The following is a 22,996-nucleotide window of genomic DNA, read 5'->3' on the forward strand; positions in this document are numbered from 1 at the left end:
TCCCTTAACTCTCTCTTAACTCTCTCTTAGCTCCCTTAACTCTCTCTTAACTCTCTCTTAGCTCTCTCTTAACTCTCTCTTAGCCCTCTCTTAGCTCCCTTAACTCTCCCTTAGCTCTCTCTTAGCTCTCTCTTAGCTCTCTCTTCGCTCTCCCCCCCTCCACGCGCTGCGCTGACGTCACCCCCAGGTGCCGGGGAGAGGGCGGGGGGAAGCCCGGTGGGGCGATCACGTGACCGTGGCACCTGCCCCCCCGCTACCGCCCCCGCCCTCCGTTGCCACGACGACCGCAGGCTTCGCCTGAGCGCGCAGGCCGCAGGCCTCCCGCCACCAAAATTCGCTTCAATCGAAGGCGCTGAACGGGCGCAGATTTTGTCGTCAAAAGTCACCAGTCGCTGAGAGTGGTGGTGATGATGGTGGTGGTGGTGACGATGTTGCTATTATCCACTTGGCGTCGCTGCTATCACTCCGTGTGATGTTCAGGTCACCCTGAACAAACAGCTCAGTGGGATTCAGCTCACATCATGAACACCGAGTTGCGTGGATTGTTTAAAGTTCTCTGTGTCCGTGGCTCTCCTCGTCACCTTCTTAGCTGCTAAGCAGGAACCTTTGATGGCGTTATTAAAAGTATTTAAATACGAGATAAAGTGTTACCCTTTCTGGCTGTACAACAGCAGACGTTGCGTTAAGATGTTCAAACACCGAACAGAAAGCTCGCGAGCCCTGTGGAAACCAGGAGAACCTCACAAATCTGGTCCTCGTGGCCATTGTTCATGTCCGTTTCAAAGTCAATGCCATTTCTATTCTCAATATCCTTGCAAAAAAGGTTTTCGCTTGGTGCTTGAACATCTCCAACGCAACGGTTTGAACATCTTTAGCACAGGAATGCGAACTAGTCTCCTATTTCACTGCAGGTCAAGGGAAGTCCCTTTGATGTAGCTGCTTAGCGTGAGCTGTCGATGTGAGTGGCATTGTCCTGGTGCTGGCCCTCTGCCGCCCTCTGCCCCTGGCCTAACGCCGTCTGAGACGAGGTTCTGAAGGGTGCCGCCTCTACCGTGGAGCGAATTCGTGTCAAAGACATCACAATCATCATCACCATCATCATCACCATCATCACCACCATCATCACCATCATCACCACCACCATCATCATCACCACCATCATCATCACCACCATCATCACCATCATCACCACCACCATCATCATCATTATCACCACCATCATCACCATCATTATCACCACCATCATCACCATCATCATCACCACCATCATCACCACCACCATCATCACCATCATCACCACCACCATCATCATCATCACCATCATCATCACCATCATCACCACCATCATCACCATCATCATCACCACCACCATCATGATAACCACCATCACCACCACCACCATCATCACCACCATCATCATCACCACCACCACCATTACCACCACCACCATGACCATCACCACCACCACCATCATCACCACCACCATCATCATCACCACCACCACCATGACCATCACCACCATCATCATCACCATCACCACCACCATTACCACCACCACCATGATCATCACCACCATCATCACCACCACCATCATCACCATCATCACCACCATCATCGCCACCACCATCATCACCACCACCATCACCACCATCACCACCATTACCACCACCACCATCACCACCACCATGACCATCACCACCATCATCACCACCACCGCCATCACCACCACCATCACCACCATCACCATCATCATCACCACCATCACCATCACCGCCGCCACCATCATCACCACAACCACCATCACCACCACAACCACCACCACCACAACCATCACCACCACGACAACCACCATCACCACCGCCGTGAGACGCGAGTTTTTATTCTCGAGACTTGAAACGAGGCGCGGTCCGGCACTTCAAACAGCTGCTGCCCACGCTCTGCAGTCCCCGACGTACGAGGGTGTTCCCCGCTCACCAGTGACACACAGACACACACACACACTGACACACAGTCACACTGACACACTGACACACACTAACACACACTGACACACAGACACACACAGACACACACACAGTCACACTGACACACACACTGACACACACTAACACACACACTGACAAACTGACACATACACTGACACACACTGACACACACACACTGACACACACTGACACACACACACTGACACACACTGACACACACTGACACACTTGACACACACACACTGACACACACACTGACACACACACTGACACACACTGACACACACACTGGCACACACACTGACACACTGACACACACACACACACACTGACACACACACTGACACACACACTGACACACACACTGACACACACACACTGACACACACACACACTGACACACACACTGACACACACACTGACACACACTGACACACACACACACACTGACACACACACTGACGCACACTGACACACACACACTGACACACACACACTGACACACAGACACGCCGAGCAGCAACAGGCCGCGTGAGGCGTCTATTGCAGGTGCTGCCCCTTTGACAAATCATGTAAACACAATTACTAAACAGTTCATTAAATAGCAATTAAATATCAATAAATTAAATGGCAAACAATTAAATAAAATTAAATAAATAAGTGGACACCCGTGCGCTGTGGGCACCTTGCGGTGTGGGCGAGCACTACACAGACAAAGGTCCCCCAGGTAGTCCACACAGTGCTAGAGGGGCAGGAGCTGTCTCTCCCCAGTGCTGATAGACATACACAGTGCGCTAACCGCTGCACCACCACTCCCCCCACACTCACAGTGCGCTAACCACTGCACAACCACTCCCCCCACACTCACAGTGCGCTAACCACTGCACCACCACTCCCCCCACACTCACAGTGCGCTAACCACTGCACCACCACTCCCCCCACACTCACAGTGCGCTAACCACTGCACCACCACTCCCCCCACACTCACAGTGCGCTAACCACTGCACCACCACTCCCCCCACACTCATACAGTGGATGTAGCTGTAGTGTAGCTGTAGCGTAGCTGTAGTGTAGCTGTAGTCTAGTGTAGCTGTAGTGTAGCTGTAGTGTAGTGTAGCTGTAGTGTAGCTGTAGTGTAGTGTAGCTGTAGTGTAGCTGTGGTGTAGTGTAGCTGTAGTGTAGCTGTAGTGTAGGTGTAGCTGTAGTGTAGCTGTAGTGTAGCTGTAGTGTAGTGTAGCTGTAGTGTAGCTGTAGTGTAGTGTAGCTGTAGAGTAGCTGTAGTGTAGCTGTAGTGTAGTGTAGCTGTAGTGTAGCTGTAGTGTAGCTGTAGCTGTGGTGTAGCTGTAGCTGTAGAGTAGCTGCAGTGTAGCTGTAGTGTAGTGTAGCTGTAGAGTAGCTGTAGTGTAGCTGTAGTGTAGCTGTAGTGTAGTGTAGCTGTAGAGTAGCTGTAGTGTAGCTGTAGTGTAGCTGTAGCTGTAGAGTAGCTGTAGTGTAGCTGTAGTGTAGCTGTAGAGTAGCTGTAGAGTAGCTGTAGTGTAGTGTAGCTGTAGTCTAGCTGTAGCTGGCTATGTGCGCGCTAGTAGTCGTAGCGTCTTGTGGAGCTGTGCACGGAGCTCCCTCAGCAGCAGCAGAGCTCTGAGGGCTGCGTCGGGGCCCTCCCAGAAGTCGCGCGACGCGTACGTCTCGTGGAGCTGCACGCCTCCACCAGGGGGCCCACCTCCACCAGGGGGCCCGGGGGGGCACAGTGAGGAGATCTACGGGGAGGGAGAGAGAGAGAGGAGTGGTGAGTGAGTGGTGAGTGAGTGGGTGGTGAGTGGTGAGTGAGTGGTGAGTGAGTGGTGGGTGGTGAGTGGGTGGTGAGTGGTGAGTGGTGGGTGGTGAGTGAGTGGTGAGTGAGTGGGTGAGTGAGTGAGTGGGTGAGTGAGTGGGTGGGTGAGTGAGTAGGTGGTGAGTGGTGAGTGAGTGGTGAGTGAGTGGTGAGTGAGTGGGTGAGTGAGTGGGTGAGTGAGTGGGTGGGTGGTGAGTGGGTGGTGAGTGGTGAGTGAGTGAGTGGGTGAGTGAGTGGTGAGTGAGTGGGTGAGTGAGTGAGTGGGTGAGTGAGTGGGTGGGTGAGTGGGTGAGTGAGTGAGTGGGTGAGTGGGTGAGTGAGTAAGTGCGTGAGTGAGTGGTGAGTGAGTGAGTGGGTGAGTGAGTGAGTGGTGAATGAGTGGGTGAGTGAGTCAGTGAGTGTCTGAGTGGGTGAGTGAGTGAGTGTGTGAGTGAGTGAGTGATTGAGTGGGTGAGTGAGTGAGTGGGTGAGTGAGTGAGTGGGTGAGTGAGTGAGTGGGTGAGTGAGTGAGTGGGTGAGTGGTGAGTGAGTGGTGAGTGAGTTGTGAGTGAGTGAGCGAGTGGTGAGTGACTGGTGAGTCGGTGAGTGAGTGGTGAGTGAGTGGTGAGCGAGTGGTGAGCGAGTGGTGAGTCGGTGAGTGAGTGGTGAGTGAGTGGTGAGTCGGTGAGTGAGTGGTGAGTGAGTGGTGAGTGAGTGGTGAGTCGGTGAGTGAGTGGTGAGCGAGTGGTGAGTCGCAGAATGGTGGTGAGCGAGTGGTGAGTGAGTGGTGAGTCGGTGAGTGTATGAGTGAGTGAGTGGTGAGTGAGTGAGTGAGTGGTGAGTAAGCGAGCGAGCGGTGAGCGAGCGGTGAGTCTGTGAATGGTGAGTGAGTGGTGAGTGCTGAGTGTGTGAGTGAACGAGCAAGTGGTGAGCGAGTGGTGAGCGAGTTAGTGAGTGTGTGAGTGAGCGAGCGAGCGGTGACCGAGTGGTGAGTGAGTCGGTGAGCGAGTTGGTGAGTGTGTGAGTGAGCGAGTGAGTGGGTGTGTGTGTGAGTGAGTGGTGAGTGAGTGTCTGAGCGAGTCGGTGAATGTGGAAGTGAGTGAGCAAGCGGCGAGCGAGTGGTGAGTGAGTCGGTGAGTGAGTTGGTGAACGAGTCGGTGAGCGAGTGGTGAGCGAGTGAGTTGGTGAGTGTGTGAGTGAGCGAGCGAGTGGTGAGTGAGCGAGCGAGCGGCGAGTGAGTGAGTGAGTGGTGAGTGGGTGTGTAAGTGAGTGTGTGAGTGAGTGAGTGGTGAGTGGGTGAGTGAGTGAGCGAGTGGTGAGCGAGTGGTGAGTGAGTAAGTGAGCGAGCGATCGGTGAGTCGGTGAATGGTGAGTGAGTGGTGAGTGAGTGTGTGAGTGGTGAGTGTGTGAGTGAGTGAGCGAGTCGGTGAGCGAGCGGCGAGCGAGTGGTGAGTGAGTCGGTGAGTGAGTGAGCGAACGAGTCGGTGAGTGGGTGAGTGAGTGGGTGAGTGAGTGGGTGAGTGGTGAGTGAGTGTGTGAGTGAGCGAGTGAGTGTGTGAGTGAGTGTGTGAGTGAGTGAGTGTGTGAGTGAGTGTGTGAGTGAGTGTGTGAGTGAGTGAGCGAGTGAGTGTGTGAGTGTGTGAGTGAGTGAGTGTGTGAGTGAGTGTGTGAGTGAGCGAGTGAGTGTGTGAGTGAGTGTGTGAGTGGTGAGTGAGTGTGTGAGTGAGCGAGTGAGTGTGTGAGTGAGTGGGTGAGTGAGTGGGTGAGTGAGTGACTGAGTGTGTGAGTGAGTGAGCGAGTGAGTGTGTGAGTGAGTGTGTGAGTGAGTGAGTTTGTGAGTGAGTGTGTGAGTGGTGAGTGAGTGTGTGAGTGAGCGCGTGAGTGTGTGAGTGAGTGTGTGAGTGAGTGAGTGGTGAGTGAGTGAGTGTGTGAGTGAGTGTGTGAGTGAGCGAGTGAGTGTGTGAGTGTGTGAGTGAGTGAGTGTGTGAGTGAGTGTGTGAGTGGTGAGTGAGTGTGTGAGTGTGTGAGTGAGCGAGCGAGTGGTGACCGAGTCGGTGAGCGAGTGGTGAGTGGTGAGTGAGTGTGTGAGTGAGCGAGCGAGTGGTGAGTGAGTGGTGAGTGAGTGGGTGAGTGAGTGAGTAGGTGAGTGAGTGAGTGGGTGTGTGAGTGAGTGTGTGAGTGAGTGAGTGGTGAGTGAGTGTGTGAGTGGTGAGTGAGTGAGTGTGTGAGTGAGTGAGTGTGTGAGTGAGTGAGTGGGTGTGTGAGTGAGTGTGTGAGTGAGTGGTGAGTGAGTGTGTGAGTGAGTGAGTGTGTGAGTGAGTGTGTGAGTGTGTGAGTGAGTGAGTGTGTGAGTGAGTGTGTGAGTGGTGAGTGGTTAGTGAGTGTGTGAGTGAGAGAGTGAGTGTGTGAGTGAGTGTGTGAGTGGTGAGTGAGTGTGTGAGTGAGCGAATGAGTGTGTGAGTGTGTGAGTGAGTGGGTGAGTGAGTGGGTGAGTGAGTGACTGAGTGTGTGAGTGAGTGAGCGAGTGAGTGTGTGAGTGAGTGTGTGAGTGAGTGAGTGTGTGAGTGAGTGTGTGAGTGTGTGAGTGAGCGAGTGAGTGTGTGAGTGAGTGTGTGAGTGAGTGAGTGGTGAGTGAGTGAGTGTGTGAGTGAGTGTGTGAGTGAGCGAGTGAGTGTGTGAGTGTGTGAGTGAGTGAGTGTGTGAGTGAGTGTGTGAGTGGTGAGTGAGTGTGTGAGTGAGCGAGCGAGTGGTGACCGAGTCGGTGAGCGAGTGGTGAGTGAGTGGTGAGTGAGTGTGTGAGTGAGCGAGCGAGTGGTGAGTGAGTGATGAGTGAGTGGGTGAGTGAGTGAGTAGGTGAGTGAGTGAGTGGGTGTGTGAGTGAGTGTGTGAGTGAGTGAGTGGTGAGTGAGTGTGTGAGTGAGTGGTGAGTGAGTGAGTGTGTGAGTGAGTGAGTGTGTGAGTGAGTGAGTGGGTGTGTGAGTGAGTGTGTGAGTGAGTGGTGAGTGAGTGAGTGTGTGAGTGAGTGGTGAGTGAGTGGTGAGTGAGTGAGTGTGTGAGTGAGTGGTGAGTGAGTGGTGAGTGAGTGAGTGTGTGAGTGAGTGAGTGTGTGAGTGAGTGAGTGTGTGGGTGTGTGAGTGAGTGAGTGGGGAGTGAGTGGTGAGTGAGTGGTGAGTGAGTGGGGAGTGAGTGGTGAGTGAGTGAGTGTGTGAGTGAGTGGTGAGTGAGTGGTGAGTGAGTGGTGAGTGAGTGAGTGTGTGAGTGAGTGAGTGTGTGAGTGAGTGAGTGTGTGAGTGAGTGAGTGGGTGTGTGAGTGAGTGTGTGAGTGAGTGGTGAGTGAGTGGTGAGTGAGTGAGTGTGTAAGTGAGTGAGTGAGTGTGTGAGTGTGTGAGTGAGTGAGTGGTGAGTGTTGAGTGAGTGAGTGTGTAAGTGAGTGGTGAGTGAGTGAGTGTGTGAGTGAGTGGTGAGTGAGTGGTGAGTGAGTGAGTGTGTGAGTGAGTGGTGAGTGAGTGGTGAGTGAGTGGTGAGTGAGTGGTGAGTGAGTGTGTAAGTGAGTGAGTGAGTGTGTGAGTGTGTGAGTGGTGAGTGGTGAGTGAGTGTGTAAGTAAGTGAGTGTGTGAGTGAGTGAGTGGTGAGTGAGTGGTGAGTGTGTGAGTGAGTGAGTGTGTGAGTGGTGAGTGAGTGGTGAGTGAGTGTGTAAGTGAGTGAGTGTGTGAGCGGGCGAGCGAGCGGCGAGCGAGTCGGCGAGCTCCTCACCTTTGTGTTGATGTGCCGCACGAGGTCCCGCAGATCGAGCTCCAGGCTCCGCGAGTCGGGGTGAGTGAGCGGTGAGCAGGGGGCGTGGCCTGGCGAGCGAGGGGCGATGGTGAGCGAGTGGTGAGCGAGCGCGAGGTACTCGCGGTACAGCTGCAGGTTCCTCACCTCGGCGCTCAGCTGCTCGCAAGTCTGCACGGGGTGGGGGGCACGGAGTTTGTTAGGCGAGTTTGTCTACACGGTACAAACTCCTCGGGGGTGGGTGGGTGAGGGGGTGGGTGAGGGGGTGGGTGAGGGGGTGGGTGAGGGGGTGGGTGAGTGAGTGAGTGGGTGAGTGGGTGAGGGGGTGAGTGGGTGAGGGGGTGAGTGAGTGAGGGGGTGAGTGAGTGAGGGGGTGAGTGAGTGAGGGGGTGAGTGAGTGGGTGAGGGTTTGAGTGGGTGAGGGGGTGAGTGAGTGGGTGGGTGGATGAGGGAGTGGGTGAGTAGGCGGGTGGGTGAGTGGGTGAGTAGGTGGGTGGGTGAGTGGGTGAGGGGGTGAGTGGGTGAGTGAGTGGGTGGGTGGGTGAGTGAGTGGGTGAGTAGGTGGGTGGTTGAGTGAGTGGGTGAGGGGGTGAGTGGGTGAGGGGGTGAGTGGGTGAGTGGGTGAGTAGGTAGGTGAGGGGGTGAGTGAGTGGGTGAGTGAGTGAGGGGGTGAGTGAGTGAGTGGGTGGGTGGGTGAGTGAGTGGGTGAGTAGGTGGGTGGTTGAGTGAGTGGGTGAGGGGGTGAGTGGGTGAGGGGGTGAGTGAGTGGGTAGGTGAGGGGGTGAGTGAGTGGGTGAGTGAGTGAGTGAGGGGGTGAGTGAGTGAGTGGGTGAGGGGGTGGGTGAGTGGGTGGGTGAGGGGGTGAGTGAGTGAGGGGGTGAGTGAGTGGGTGGGTGGTTGAGGTGGTAGGCGAGTGAGTGAGTCTTTGTGAGTCTTTGCGAGTGAGTAGCAGTGCTAGTTAGTGCTAGTTTGTAGTAGCAGTCGGTAGTAGTTAGTACCATTGGTAGTCTCCACTGGGCTGAGATGGACTGGGCTGAGGGCAGGCCTGGTAACGTGGAGTGGGGCGCCTCGAACAAAGCATCACAGAACCTGGACAGCGCCTGGCACGCACACAGACACACAGCCACACAATCTTACTATTTATACTTTCATATTTATACTATACTACCAAGCGGCGGCGGTGACGTCACCAAGCGGCGGCGGTGACGTCACCAAACGGCGGCGGTGACGTCACCAAGCGGCGGTGGTTCATAGTTCATTTCATAGTTTCATTTATTTGGTATAGCCCTGTGAGCCATTCGGCTCTTGAATCGGGTGCAACCACAACAAACAAAAACACGAACAAGAAAAAACATCTTAAAGTGACTTTGTGTGATTGTGCAAACAGAAAAATCCAGGAAAAAAACCATCAAAATATTCCTGAAATAGCACCGTACACCAACGCTGTCACTGTGGGGTTTGTGTGTGCACGTGCGAGTGAGTGTGTGCGCGTGTGCCTGTGTCTGTGTCCGGCAAACAACCCCCTAACTCCTCGCGGTGCCGGACGGGCAACTCTGTCGTGGACAGTGCCGTGGTGGGAAGGCCAATTCCGTTTGGCCCTCTCCCCTCAGGGCGTCTGTGGCCACCACAGCGGCTAAACGGGGGCTCTGGACGGGTGCGAGGGGCTGGTAACCCCTCCACCTTCAATTAATTACCGCTAAACCGCGAATTAAGTATACAACTAATACACTTGTGCCGGAGGCCCCGGGGGGCCAGGCGTCTATGACGTCTCCTGGCCAAACCCCAATTGGCGGAGCCAGGAGATTGAATCTCTACCCTCGGGGCTCCTCCAGAAACAAAGAAAAGCCACTTCGTGTGGCCACGTGGAATGTCCGAATGCTCACTGCGGAGGAGAGGCTGCCACTCCTCTGTCGGGAGCTGGACCGGTACCGCCTGGATCTCTGTGGCATTCAGGAGGTCCGGTGGACCGGTCTGGCTCCTGCCACCATGAGGGGTGGACAATCCTCTACTCGGGGCAGCAGACTGCCAAACAACAGGGTGTAGCTCTTCTTCTGATAAAATAATGAATGGCGTGGGAGCATGGCGGTGAGGTTTGGGAAGGTGTAAGCCTCAGGCTACTTTGGGCTCGCCTTCCGATCAACCGGAGGTGAGGAGTGGTGGTCGTGGTTACTTATGCCCCCCCCCCCACCGAAGGCGAACATCCGTGGAGGGATGCAGGCTGAGGTGCCATCTGTTGAGGAAGTACTGAGGGCGATCCGGAGTCTGAGACCAGGAAAGGCAGCGGGCAGAGATGATCTCCCAAGCGAAATGCTGAGGGAGGGTGGCGTTTGTGCACAGACTGCCCTATATGACATCATAACAACGGTCTGGACCACTGGACGGGTTCCGCAGGATTGGAAGGATGCCCTTGTGGTCCCCCTCTTTAAGAAGGGGGACCGCACAGACTGTAACAACTACAGGGGCATCTCACTCCTCAGTGTGCCGGGAAAGGTCCTGGCAAGGATTATTCAACATCGCCTTGCCAGGCACGCTGAGGAGAGGATTGCGGAGCCCCAATGCGGTTTCAGGAAAGGGCGGTCCTGCACAGATGCCATATTTTCTGTCCGTCTGCTACAGCAGAGGTGTAGGGAATTCCAACAAGACCTACATCTCTGCTTTATTGACCTGGTCAAGGCCTATGATACCATCAATAGGCCTGGGCTCTGGGTCGTTCTTCGTGCTTTTGGAGTACCTGACCCTCTGCTCACGATCATTAAGGACCTTCATGATGGTGAGCGGGCCCGGGTAAAACTACGTGGCCGGGAGTCAGAGCCATTCCCTGTACACCTTGGGGTGCGACAGGGATGTCCTCTGGCTCCCACATTATTTAACATCTATTTTTACCACGTAGTTCGTGAAGCCTTCAATAGCTGTACCGGGGGAATCTCCATATGGTACAGATATAATGGGAGGCTGATCGATGCCCGGGTGCGGTCAAGGGATGGCTCCCTATTGCTCAACCACGTTATGTATGTTGATGATTTGGTAATAGCTGCTCAGTCAGAGGAGGAGTTGGAGACGCTGCTGCTGAGACTGGAGCGTGCCACTAAGAGGTGGGGCCTTACCATCAGCCCCACCAAAACTAAGCACCTGCCTGGGTATTTCGGTGGTGTGTGTGTGTGTGTATAGTGGTGTGTGTGTATAGTGGTGTGTATGTGTAGTGGTGTGTGTGTATAGTGGTGTGTGTGTAGTGGTGTGTGTGTGTGTAGTGGTGTGTGTGTAGTGGTGTGTGTATAGTCGTGTGATAGGGCAGTTGTGGAGAGAGTGGAGAGTTTCCCATACCTGGGCAGTGTGCTTATGACTGGCTCCAGTTTAACAGCAGAGGTCTCACTCCGAATCAGTCGAGCGGCAATATCTTTTCATCGGGTGCGTAACGCTGTGTGGAAGCTACCTGGTCTGTCGCTCCGCACTAAGCTTCAGGTCTTCTCGGCCACGGTCATTCCCTCCCTTTTCTACGCTTGCGAAACGTGGACCCCCCTAATGGAACATCTTCGCCTGTTAGAAACATTTAGGCTAGCCTGCCTACGATCCATCCTGGGTTTAACCAGACTGGATTGTGTGAGGAGCTCACAAATCCTTGAAAGATCTGGGCAGGGTCCCATCGGTGAGCTCCTCCGGCGGGCAAGGCTGCGATGGCTGGGTCATGTAGCCCGCATGCCCAGCCACCGCATGCCGAAACAGCTTTTGTTTGGCCGGATTGAGGGGGCTAAGTGGGCGCGGCACGGGCTAGAGAAGAGATGGAGTGATGTGGTACAGGAGGACGTGGAGCTGAGTGGACTTGCCAATGACTGGTACCAGCGGTGTCAAGATCGGCCTCTGTGGAGGAGGCTCGTGAAGGATGCTACTGGGCAGTTGGAGGCAGTCGCCCTCCAACAACAATGGAGGGCGGAGGAGCGACGCTCAGAACAACGAGCGGAGCGCCGGGTGGCTAAAGCACAGCAGGTTGGCACAGTAGGTGGTGCATCAGCCAGTCATCTCAGTCAGTCGACCCGTGGCACCTGGGTCTGCCCCGTGACCTCCTGCCAGCGGGCGTTCGACACTTCACGTGGCCTCAGGGTGCACATAGCCTGGCACAAGCGTCGTGGTGACGTCAACGCCACTTAGTGGCGAATGGCGGTTGTTGTTGTTGTCACTGTGTGTCACTGTGTGTGTCACTGTGTGTGTGTGTCACTGTGTGTGTGTCACTGTGTGTGTGTGTCACTGTGTGTGTGTGTCACTGTGTGTGTCATCGTGCGCGTCTAACAGAACGTGACCCCCTTAATCCCCCGGGAGGTTACCCGGGGGAGCTTTGTCTTGCTGATGAAACCACGCGGCCACGAAACCGAAACTGGAAGTGGCTTCTGAAACCGGGAAACCGCGGAGCAGAGACAAAAACAAAGCTACCCCAGGTAACCTCGGGGAGGGCCGCAGGGGCAAGTGCTGCTACACACACACCACTACACACACACACCACTACACACCACTACGCACACACACCACTATACACACACGACTACACACACACACCACTACACACACACACGACTACACACACACACCACTACACACACACACGACTATACACACACACCACTACACACACACACCACTATACACACACCACTATACACAACAACAACAACAACCGCCATTCGCCACTAAGTGGCGGTGACGTCACCACGACGCTTGTGCCAGGCTATGTGCACCCTGAGGCCACGTGAAGTGTCGAACGCCCGCTGGCAGGAGGTCACGGGGCAGACCCAGGTGCCACGGGTCGACTGACTGAGATGACTGGCTGATGCACCACCTGTGCCCCCTACTGTGCCAACCTGCTGTGCTTTAGCCACCCGGCGCTCCGCTCGCTGTTGTGAGCGTCGCTCCTCCGCCCTCCGTTGTTGTTGGAGGGCGACTGCCTCCAACTGCCCAGTAGCATCCTTCACGAGCCTCCTCCACAGAGGCCGATCTTGACACCGCTGGTACCAGTCATCGGCAAGTCCACTCAGCTCCACGTCCTCCTGTACCACATCACTCCATCTCTTCTCTAGCCCGTGCCGCGCCCGCTTAGCCCCCTCAATCCGGCCAAACAAAAGCTGTTTCGGCATGCGGTGGCTGGGCATGCGGGCTACATGACCCAGCCATCGCAGCCTTGCCTGCCGGAGGAGCTCACCGATGGGACCCTGCCCAGATCTTTCAAGGATTTGTGAGCTCCTCACACAATCCAGTCTGGTTAAACCCAGGATGGATCGTAGGCAGGCCAGCCTAAATGTTTCTAACCGGCGAAGATGTTCCATTAGGGGGGTCCACGTTTCGCAAGCATAGAGAAGGGAGGGAATGACCGTGGCCGAGAAGACCTGAAGCTTAGTGCGGAGCGACAGACCAGGTAGCTTCCACACAGCGTTACGCAACCGATGAAAAGATATTGCCGCTCGACTGATTCGGAGTGAGACCTCTGCTGTTAAACTGGAGCCAGTCATAAGCACACTGCCCAGGTATGGGAAACTCTCCACTCTCTCCACAACTGCCCCACCGATTGGGAGTTGTGGTGGTGGAGTGTCCGATGGTACAAAATACCCAGGCAGGTGCTTAGTTTTGGTGGGGCTGATGGTAAGGCCCCACCTCTTAGTGGCATGCTCCAGTCTCAGCAGCAGCGTCTCCAACTCCTCCTCTGACTGAGCAGCTATTACCAAGTCATCAGCATACATAACGTGGTTGAGCAATAGGGAGCCATCCCTTGACCGCACCCGGGCATCGATTAGCCTCCCATTATATCTGTACCATATGGAGATTCCCCCGGTACAGCTATTGAAGGCTTCACGAACTACGTGGTCAAAATAGATGTTAAATAATGTGGGAGCCAAAGGACATCCCTGTCGCACCTATACACTATACACACACCACTATACACACACACCACTACACACACACACCACTACACACACACACCACTACACACACACACCACTACACACACACACACCACTACACACACACCACTACACACACACCACTATACACACACCACTATACACACACCACTATACACACAGAACTATACACACACACACCAGTATACACACACACCACTATACACAACAACAACCGCCATTCGCCACTAAGTGGCGGTGACGTCACCACGACGCTTGTGCCAGGCCATGTGCACCCTGAGGCCACGTGAAGTGTCGAACGCCCGCTGGCAGGAGGTCACGGGGCAGACCCAGGTGCCACGGGTCGACTGACTGAGATGACTGGCTGATGCACCACCTGTGCCCCCTACTGTGCCAACCTGCTGTGCTTTAGCCACCCGGCGCTCCGCTCGTTGTTGTGAGCGTCGCTCCTCCGCCCTCTGTTGTTGTTGGAGGGCGACTACCTCCAACTGCCCAGTAGCATCCTTCACGAGCCTCCTCCACAGAGGCCGATCTTCACACCGCTGGTACCAGTCATCGGCAAGTCCACTCAGCTCCACGTCCTCCTGTACCACATCACTCCATCTCTTCTCTAGCCCGTGCCGCGCCCGCTTAGCCCCCTCAATCCGGCCAAACAAAAGCTGTTTCGGCATGCGGTGGCTGGGCATGCGGGCTACATGACCCAGCCATCGCAGCCTTGCCTGCCGGAGGAGCTCACCGATGGGACCCTGCCCAGATCTTTCAAGGATTTGTGAGCTCCTCACACAATCCAGTCTGGTTAAACCCAGGATGGATCGTAGGCAGGCCAGCCTAAATGTTTCTAACCGGCGAAGATGTTCCATTAGGGGGGTCCACGTTTCGCAAGCATAGAGAAGGGAGGGAATGACCGTGGCCGAGAAGACCTGAAGCTTAGTGCGGAGCGACAGACCAGGTAGCTTCCACACAGCGTTACGCAACCGATGAAAAGATATTGCCGCTCGACTGATTCGGAGTGAGACCTCTGCTGTTAAACTGGAGCCAGTCATAAGCACACTGCCCAGGTATGGGAAACTCTCCACTCTCTCCACAACTGCCCCACCGATTGGGAGTTGTGGTGGTGGAGTGTCCGATGGTACAAAATACCCAGGCAGGTGCTTAGTTTTGGTGGGGCTGATGGTAAGGCCCCACCTCTTAGTGGCATGCTCCAGTCTCAGCAGCAGCGTCTCCAACTCCTCCTCTGACTGAGCAGCTATTACCAAGTCATCAGCATACATAACGTGGTTGAGCAATAGGGAGCCATCCCTTGACCGCACCCGGGCATCGATTAGCCTCCCATTATATCTGTACCATATGGAGATTCCCCCGGTACAGCTATTGAAGGCTTCACGAACTACGTGGTCAAAATAGATGTTAAATAATGTGGGAGCCAAAGGACATCCCTGTCGCACCTATACACTATACACACACCACTATACACACACACCACTACACACACACACCACTACACACACACACCACTACACACACACACCACTACACACACACACACCACTACACACACACCACTACACACACACCACTATACACACACCACTATACACACACCACTATACACACAGAACTATACACACACACACCAGTATACACACACACCACTATACACAACAACAACCGCCATTCGCCACTAAGTGGCGGTGACGTCACCACGACGCTTGTGCCAGGCCATGTGCACCCTGAGGCCACGTGAAGTGTCGAACGCCCGCTGGCAGGAGGTCACGGGGCAGACCCAGGTGCCACGGGTCGACTGACTGAGATGACTGGCTGATGCACCACCTGTGCCCCCTACTGTGCCAACCTGCTGTGCTTTAGCCACCCGGCGCTCCGCTCGTTGTTGTGAGCGTCGCTCCTCCGCCCTCTGTTGTTGTTGGAGGGCGACTACCTCCAACTGCCCAGTAGCATCCTTCACGAGCCTCCTCCACAGAGGCCGATCTTCACACCGCTGGTACCAGTCATCGGCAAGTCCACTCAGCTCCACGTCCTCCTGTACCACATCACTCCATCTCTTCTCTAGCCCGTGCCGCGCCCGCTTAGCCCCCTCAATCCGGCCGAGCAAAAGCTGTTTCGGCATGTGTTGGCTGGGCATGCGGGCTACATGACCCAGCCATCGCAGCCTTGCCCGCCGGAGGAGCTCACCGATGGGACCTTGCCCAGATCTTTCAAGAATTTGTGAGCTCCTCACACAATCCAGTCTGGTTAAACCCAGGATGGATCGTAGGCAGGCCAGCCTAAATGTTTCTAACCGGCGAAGATGTTCCATTAGGGGGTCCACGTTTCGCAAGTGTAGAGAAGGGAGGGAATGACCGTGGTCGAGAAGACCTGAAGCTTAGTGCGGAGCGACAGACCAGGTAGCTTCCACACAGCGTTACGTAACCGATGAAAAGATATTGCCGCTCGACTGATTCGGAGTGAGACCTCTGCTGTTAAACTGGAGCCAGTCATAAGCACACTGCCCAGGTATGGGAAACTCTCTACTCTCTCCAAAACTGCCCCATCACCGATTGGGAGCTGTGGGGGTGGAGTGTCGGATGGTACAAAATACCCAGGCACATACACACTGACACACACACACTGACACACTGTGACACACAGTGACACACACACACACTGACACACAGTGACACAAAGTGACACACTGACACACACACAGTGACACACACTGACACACACAGTTACACACACTGACACACACACACTGTGACACACACGCACACTGACACACAGTGACACACACTGACACACACACAGTGACACATAGTGACACACACACTGACACACAGTGACACAAAGTGACACACTGACACTCACACACTGTGACACATACACGCACACTGACACACAGTGACACACACTGACACACAGTGACACACACTGACACACACACACTGACACACAGTGACACACACTGACACACACACACAGTGACACACAGTGACACACACTACACACACACACTGACACACAGTGACACACACACTGTGACACACACACACTGACACACAGTGACACACACTGACACACACACAGTGACACATAGTGACACACACACTGACACACAGTGACACAAAGTGACACACTGACACTCACACACTGTGACACATACACGCACACTGACACACAGTGACACACACTGACACACAGTGACACACACTGACACACACACACTGACACACAGTGACACACACTGACACACACACACAGTGACACACAGTGACACACACTACACACACACACTGACACACAGTGACACACACACTGTGACACACACACACTGACACACAGTGACACACAGTGACACACACACACTGACACACAGTGACACACACACACTGACACACAGTGACACAAAGTGACACACTGACACACACACAGTGACACACACTGACACACACAGTGACACACACAGTGACACACACACACACTGTGACACACACACGCACACTGACACACAGTGACACACATACACTGACACACAGTGACACACACTGACACACACAGTGACACACACTGACACACACACACTGACACACACTGACACACACACAGTGACACACAGTGACACACACACTGTGACACACACACACTGTGACACACACACACACTGTGACACACACGCACACTGACACACAGTGACACACATACAGTGAAACACAGTAACACACACTGACACACACACACTGACACACAGTGACACACACACACTGTGACACACACACACTGACACACATTGACACACACACACTGACACACAGTGACACACACACTGTGACACACACACACTGACACACAGTGACACACATACACTGACACACACTGACACACACACACACTGACACACAGTGTGACACACACGCACACTGACACACAGTGACACACAGTGACTCAGTGACACACACTGACACACACACACTGACACACAGTGACACACTTGACACAGTGACACACAGTGACACACACACACTGACACACAGTGACACACACACACAGTGACACACACACAGTGACACACAGTGACACACACACACTGACACACAGTGACACACACACACACAGTGACACACACACACTGACACACAGTGACACACACACACTGACACACAGTGACACACACACACAGTGACACACACACAGTGACACACAGTGACACACACACACTGACACACAATGACACACACACACACAGTGACACACACACACTGACACACAGTGACACACACACACTGACACACAGTGACACACACACACAGTGACACACACACAGTGACACACAGTGACACACACTGACACACACACTGACACACAGTGACACACACACACTGACACACAGTGACACACACACACTGACACACAGTGACACACAGTGACACACACACACAGTGACACACAGTGACACACAGTGACACACACACGCTGACACACACACTGACACACAGTGACACACACACACTGACACACAGTGACACACACACACTGACACACAGTGACACACAGTGACACACACACAGTGACACACAGTGACACACACACACACTGACACACAGTGACACACAGTGACACAGTGACACAGAGAACCACTCACAAACGCAGCAAGGAGCTCCTTCGCCAAGCTGAACGCCTTCAGCGCCATCAGCTCCACAGGTTTGCGACTCCCGTACAGCCGCTGCTGCTGCTGCTGATGCCGCTCCTGCTGCTGATGCTGCTGCTGATGCTGCTGCTGATGATGATGAAGCTGCTGCTGCTGCCGCCGCTGCTGCTGATGCTGCTGATGATGAAGCTGCTGCTGCTGCTGCTGCCGCCGCTGATGCTGCTGCTGATGCCGATGCTGCTGATGACGCTGCTGAGATGTCCTTGCAAGGCACCGTGCAGTCATGAGCAGCATCAGCACCGCCATCATCATCAGCAGCAGCGCTCCTCCTGCGGATGGTCGGGAGTGGACAGTTCACAGCGGCGGTCAGGAGATCACAAAGACAAAGATCCCCCAGGTAGCCTCTAGCAGGCTGTAGGGGCAAGTGCTGTTAGTAGCGAGTAGCAGCACCTACACACACAAAGACAAAGATCCCCCAGGTAGCCTCTAGCAGGCTGTAGGGGCAAGTACTGTCACACACTTTCATTCACAGACATTCTTACATTCAATCACAGTTAGACACTGACTCTTACACTCACTCACACTCACTCACTCTTACACTCACTCACACACTCTTACACTCACTCACACACTCTTACACTCACTCACTCTTACATTCACTCACTCTTACATTCACTCGCTCACTCTTACACTAACTCACTCTTACACTCACTCACACACTCACTCTTACACTCACTCACACACTCTTACACTCACTCACTCTTACATTCACTCGCTCACTCTTACACTAACTCACTCTTACACTCACTCACACACTCACTCTTACACTCACTCACTCACTCTTACACTCACTCACTCTTACATTCACTCACACACTCTTACACTAACTCACTCTTACACTCACTCACTCTTACACTCACTCACTCTTACAATCACTCTTACAATCACTCTTACATTCACTTACTCACTCTTACACTCACTCACTCTTACACTCACTCACTCTTACACTCACTCACACACTCACTCTTACACTCACTCACACACTCTTACACTCACTCACTCTTACACTCACTCACACTCACTCACACTCACTCTTACACTCACTCTTACACTAACTCACTCTTACATTCGCTCACTCACTCTTACACTCACTCACTCTTACAATCACTCTTACAATCACTCTTACATTCACTCACTCACTCTTACACTCACTCACTCTTACACTCTTACATTCTTGCATTCAATCACAGTTAGACACTGACTCTTACACTCACTCACTTTTACACTCACTCACACACTCACTCTTACACTCACTCACACACTCTTACACTCACTCTTACACTCACTCACACTCACTCTTACACTCACTCTTACACTCACTCACTCTTACATTCACTCACTCACTCTTACACTCACACTCACTCTTGCACTCACTCACCCTTACACTCACTCTTACACTCACCCACCCTTACACTCACTCACCCTTACACTCACTCTTACACTCACTCACTCTTACACTCACTCACCCTTACACTCACTCTTACACTCACTCACACTCACTCTTACACTCACTCTTACACTCACCCACCCTTACACTCACTCACCCTTACACTCACTCTTACACTCACTCACTCTTACACTCACTCACCCTTACACTCACCCTTACACTCACTCTTACACTCACTCTTACACTCACTCACTCTTACACTCACTCACTCTTACACTCACTCACACACTCACTCTTACACTCACTCACACACTCTTACACTCACTCACTCTTACACTCACTCACACTCACTCTTACACTCACTCTTACACTAACTCACTCTTACATTCGCTCACTCACTCTTACACTCACTCACTCTTACAATCACTCTTACAATCACTCTTACATTCACTCACTCACTCTTACACTCACTCACTCTTACACTCTTACATTCTTGCATTCAATCACAGTTAGACACTCACTCTTACACTCACTCACTCTTACATTCACTCACTCACTCTTACACTCACACTCACTCTTACACTCACCCACCCTTACACTCACTCACCCTTACACTCACTCTTACACTCACTCACTCTTACACTCACTCACCCTTACACTCACTCACCCTTACACTCACTCACTCTTACAATCACTCTTACAATCACTCTTACATTCACTTACTCACTCTTACACTCACTCACTCTTACACTCACTCACTCTTACACTCACTCACACACTCACTCTTACACTCACACTCACTCTTGCACTCACTCACCCTTACACTCACTCTTACACTCACCCACCCTTACACTCACTCACCCTTACACTCACTCTTACACTCACTCTTACACTCACTCACTCACTCTTACACTCACTCACTCTTACACTCACTCACTCTTACACTCACTCACACACTCACTCACCCTTACACTCACTCTTACACTCACTCACTCTTACACTCACTCACCCTTACACTCACTCTTACACTCACTCACTCTTACACTCACTCACCCTTACACTCACTCACCCTTACACTCACTCTTACACTCACTCACTCTTACACTCACTCACCCTTACACTCACTCTTACACTCACTCACTCTTACACTCACTCACACTCTCACTCACTCTTACACTCTACCTCTCATGTTAGGCGCACGCGTCTTGTTGCTGATGATGATGCTGCTGATGATGCTGCTGATGATGATGATGCTGTTGCTGATGATGCTGATGATGATGCTGCTGCTGCCGCTGATGATGCCGCTGAGTTCTTGAGTGGACTCTACGGTGCAAGTCGACACAAACTGGGACTTTTAAATACCCCGCAAGTATTTATACACAGACACACCGAGTCGCACCTCACACACAAACACAGCGCTCCTCACATCGCCCACACATTCACACACCCACACACCACTCACCGGGTGCCGGCGAGGGAAAATCACCGCCACCAGAACCACCCCACAGCACTCGGCATCAGCGGCATGACGCGGAGGAGGGGAATCCGAGAGACTCTGCACGCTGGGAATTTACATTCAGCTGCATCACGTCGCACTCCGAAACTCTGCGTGTGTGTGTGTGTCTGTGTGTGTGTCTGTGCGTGTGTCTGTGCGTGTGTCTGTGTGTGTGTCTGTGTGCGTGTGTCTGTGTGTGTGTCTGTGTGTGTCTGTGTGTGTGTGTCTGTGTGTCTGTGTCTGTGTTTCTGTGCGTGTGTGTGTGTGTGTCTGTGCGTGTGTCTGTGTTTCTGTGCGTGTATGTGTCTGTGCGTGTGTCTATGTGTGTCTGTCTGTGTGTGTCTGTGCGTGCGTGTGTGTGTGTGTCTGTGTGCGTGTGTCTGTGTCTCTGTGCGTGTGTCTGTGTGTATCTCTGTGCGTGTGTCTGTGTGTGTCTGTGTGCGTGTGTCTGTGTGTGTGTCTGTGTGCGTGTCTGTCTGTGTCTCTGTGCGTGTGTCTGTGTCTCTGTGCGTGCCTGTGTGTGTCTGTGTGCGTGTGTCTGTCTCTGTGCATGTGTCTGTGTGCGTGTGTCTGTGTCCGTGTGTCACTGTGTGTCTGTGTGCGTGTGTCACTGTGTCTGTGTGTGTGTGTCTGTGTGCGTGTGTCACTGTGTGTCTGTGTGTGTGTTTGTGTGTGTGTGTCTGTGTGTGTCTGTGTGTGTGTTTCTGGCAACAACCTACCTTCTCGTGGTGCCGGACGGGCAACGTTGTTTAAACGGGCGCGGCACGGGCTAGAGAAGAGATGGAGTGATGCGGTACAGGAGGACGTGGAGCTGAGTGGAATTGCCGATGACTGGTACCAGCGGTGTCAAGATCGGCCTCTGTGGAGGAGGCTCGTGAAGGACGCTACTGGGCAGTTGGAGGCAGTCGCCCTCCAACAACAACGGAGGGCGGAGGAGCGACGCTCACAACAACGAGCGGAGCGCCGGGTGGCTAAAGCACAGCAGGTTGGCACAGTAGGGGGCACAGGTGGTGCATCAGCCAGTCATCTCAGTCAGTCGACCCGTGGCACCTGGGTCTGCCCCGTGACCTCCTGCCAGCGGGCGATCGACACTTCACGTGGCCTCAGAGTGCACATGGCCTGGGACAAGCGTCTTGGTGACGTCACCGCCACTTAGTGGCGAATGGCGGTTGTTGTTGTATGTGTCTGTGTGTGAGTCTATGGGTCTCTGTGTGAGTGTATGGGTCTCTATGTGAGTGTATGGGTCTCTGTGTGAGTCTATGGGTCTCGATGTGAGTCTATGGGTCTCTGTGTGAGTCTATGTGTCTCTATGTGAGTCTATGGGTTTCTGTGTGAATCTATGGGTGTCTGTGTGAGTATATGGGTCTCTGTGTGAGTCTATGGGTCTCTGTGTGAGTCTATGGGTCTTTGTATGAGTCTATGGATCTCTATGTCAGTCTATGGGTCTCTGTATGAGTCTATGGGTGTTTGTTAGTCTATGGGTCTCTGTGTGAGTCTATGGGTCTCTGTGTGAGTATATGGATGTCTGTTAGTCTATGGGTCTCTGTGTGAGTCTATGGGTCTCTGTGTGAGTCTATGGGTCTTTATGTGAGTCTATGGGTCTCTGTGTGAGTCTATGGGTCTCTGTGTGAGTGTATGGGACTCTGTGTGTGTCTATGGGTCTCTGTGTGTCTATGGGTCTCTGTGTGTCTATGGGTCTCTGTGTGAGTCTATGGGTATCTGTGTGAGTCTATGGGTCTCTGTGTGAGTCTATGGGTCTCTGTGTGAGTCTATGGGTCTCTGTGTGAGTCTATGGGTGTCTGTATGAGTCTATGGGTCTCTGTGTGACTCTATGGGTCTCTGTGTGAGTCTACGGGTCTCTGTGTGAGTCTATGGGTCTCTGTGTGTCTATGGGTCTCTATGGGTCTGAGGTTCAATGACGTCACAGTTCCTCACTTGAAGGGGTGGGG

The 22,996-nt window shown here is 53.3% G+C and overlaps 1 protein-coding gene across 2 annotated transcripts; it reads right to left on the minus strand.

Annotated features, from left to right (window-relative positions):
• Positions 1–1,863: 1,863 nt before the first annotated feature.
• On the minus strand, positions 1,864–22,945 carry LOC116936884 (uncharacterized). 2 transcript variants are annotated; one of them, XM_076059040.1, is made up of 6 exons: positions 21,767–22,945; positions 21,015–21,114; positions 18,100–18,434; positions 8,562–8,663; positions 7,546–7,734; positions 1,864–3,739 (listed from the first exon to the last, which is right to left on the minus strand). In XM_076059040.1, the coding sequence occupies exons 3-6, from the start codon at positions 18,415–18,417 to the stop codon at positions 3,551–3,553; spliced, it is 798 nt and encodes a 265-aa protein (XP_075915155.1). In that variant the 5' UTR covers positions 18,418–18,434; positions 21,015–21,114; positions 21,767–22,945; the 3' UTR covers positions 1,864–3,550. The 2 variants fall into 2 exon arrangements, with proteins under 2 accessions (XP_075915155.1, XP_075915156.1); XM_076059041.1 differs by lacking the exons at positions 21,015–21,114; positions 21,767–22,945 and having other exon boundaries at positions 18,100–18,539.
• Positions 22,946–22,996: the final 51 nt, after the last annotated feature.

This window comes from Petromyzon marinus, assembly GCF_048934315.1.
Source record: "Petromyzon marinus isolate PM22_M1 ecotype Great Lakes invasive population chromosome 84 unlocalized genomic scaffold, UKy_Petmar_22M1.pri1.0 chr84_unloc.2, whole genome shotgun sequence".
NCBI lineage: Eukaryota > Metazoa > Chordata > Hyperoartia > Petromyzontiformes > Petromyzontidae > Petromyzon > Petromyzon marinus.

What these genes read in the sequence shown, in the direction of transcription:
- LOC116936884 (XM_076059040.1), bottom strand. Translation starts at nt 18,417, where the DNA reads ATGATGATGGCGGTGCTGATGCTGCTCATGACTGCACGGTGCCTTGCA. An exon ending in AGGAGCTCCTTGCTGCGTTT is followed by an intron (nt 8,664 to 18,099) that starts GTGAGTGGTTCT and finishes TGTGCGTGCCAG; the next exon opens with GCGCTGTCCAGGTTCTGTGA. An exon ending in CCCAGTGGAGACTACCAATG is followed by an intron (nt 7,735 to 8,561) that starts GTACTAACTACT and finishes CACCCCGTGCAG; the next exon opens with ACTTGCGAGCAGCTGAGCGC.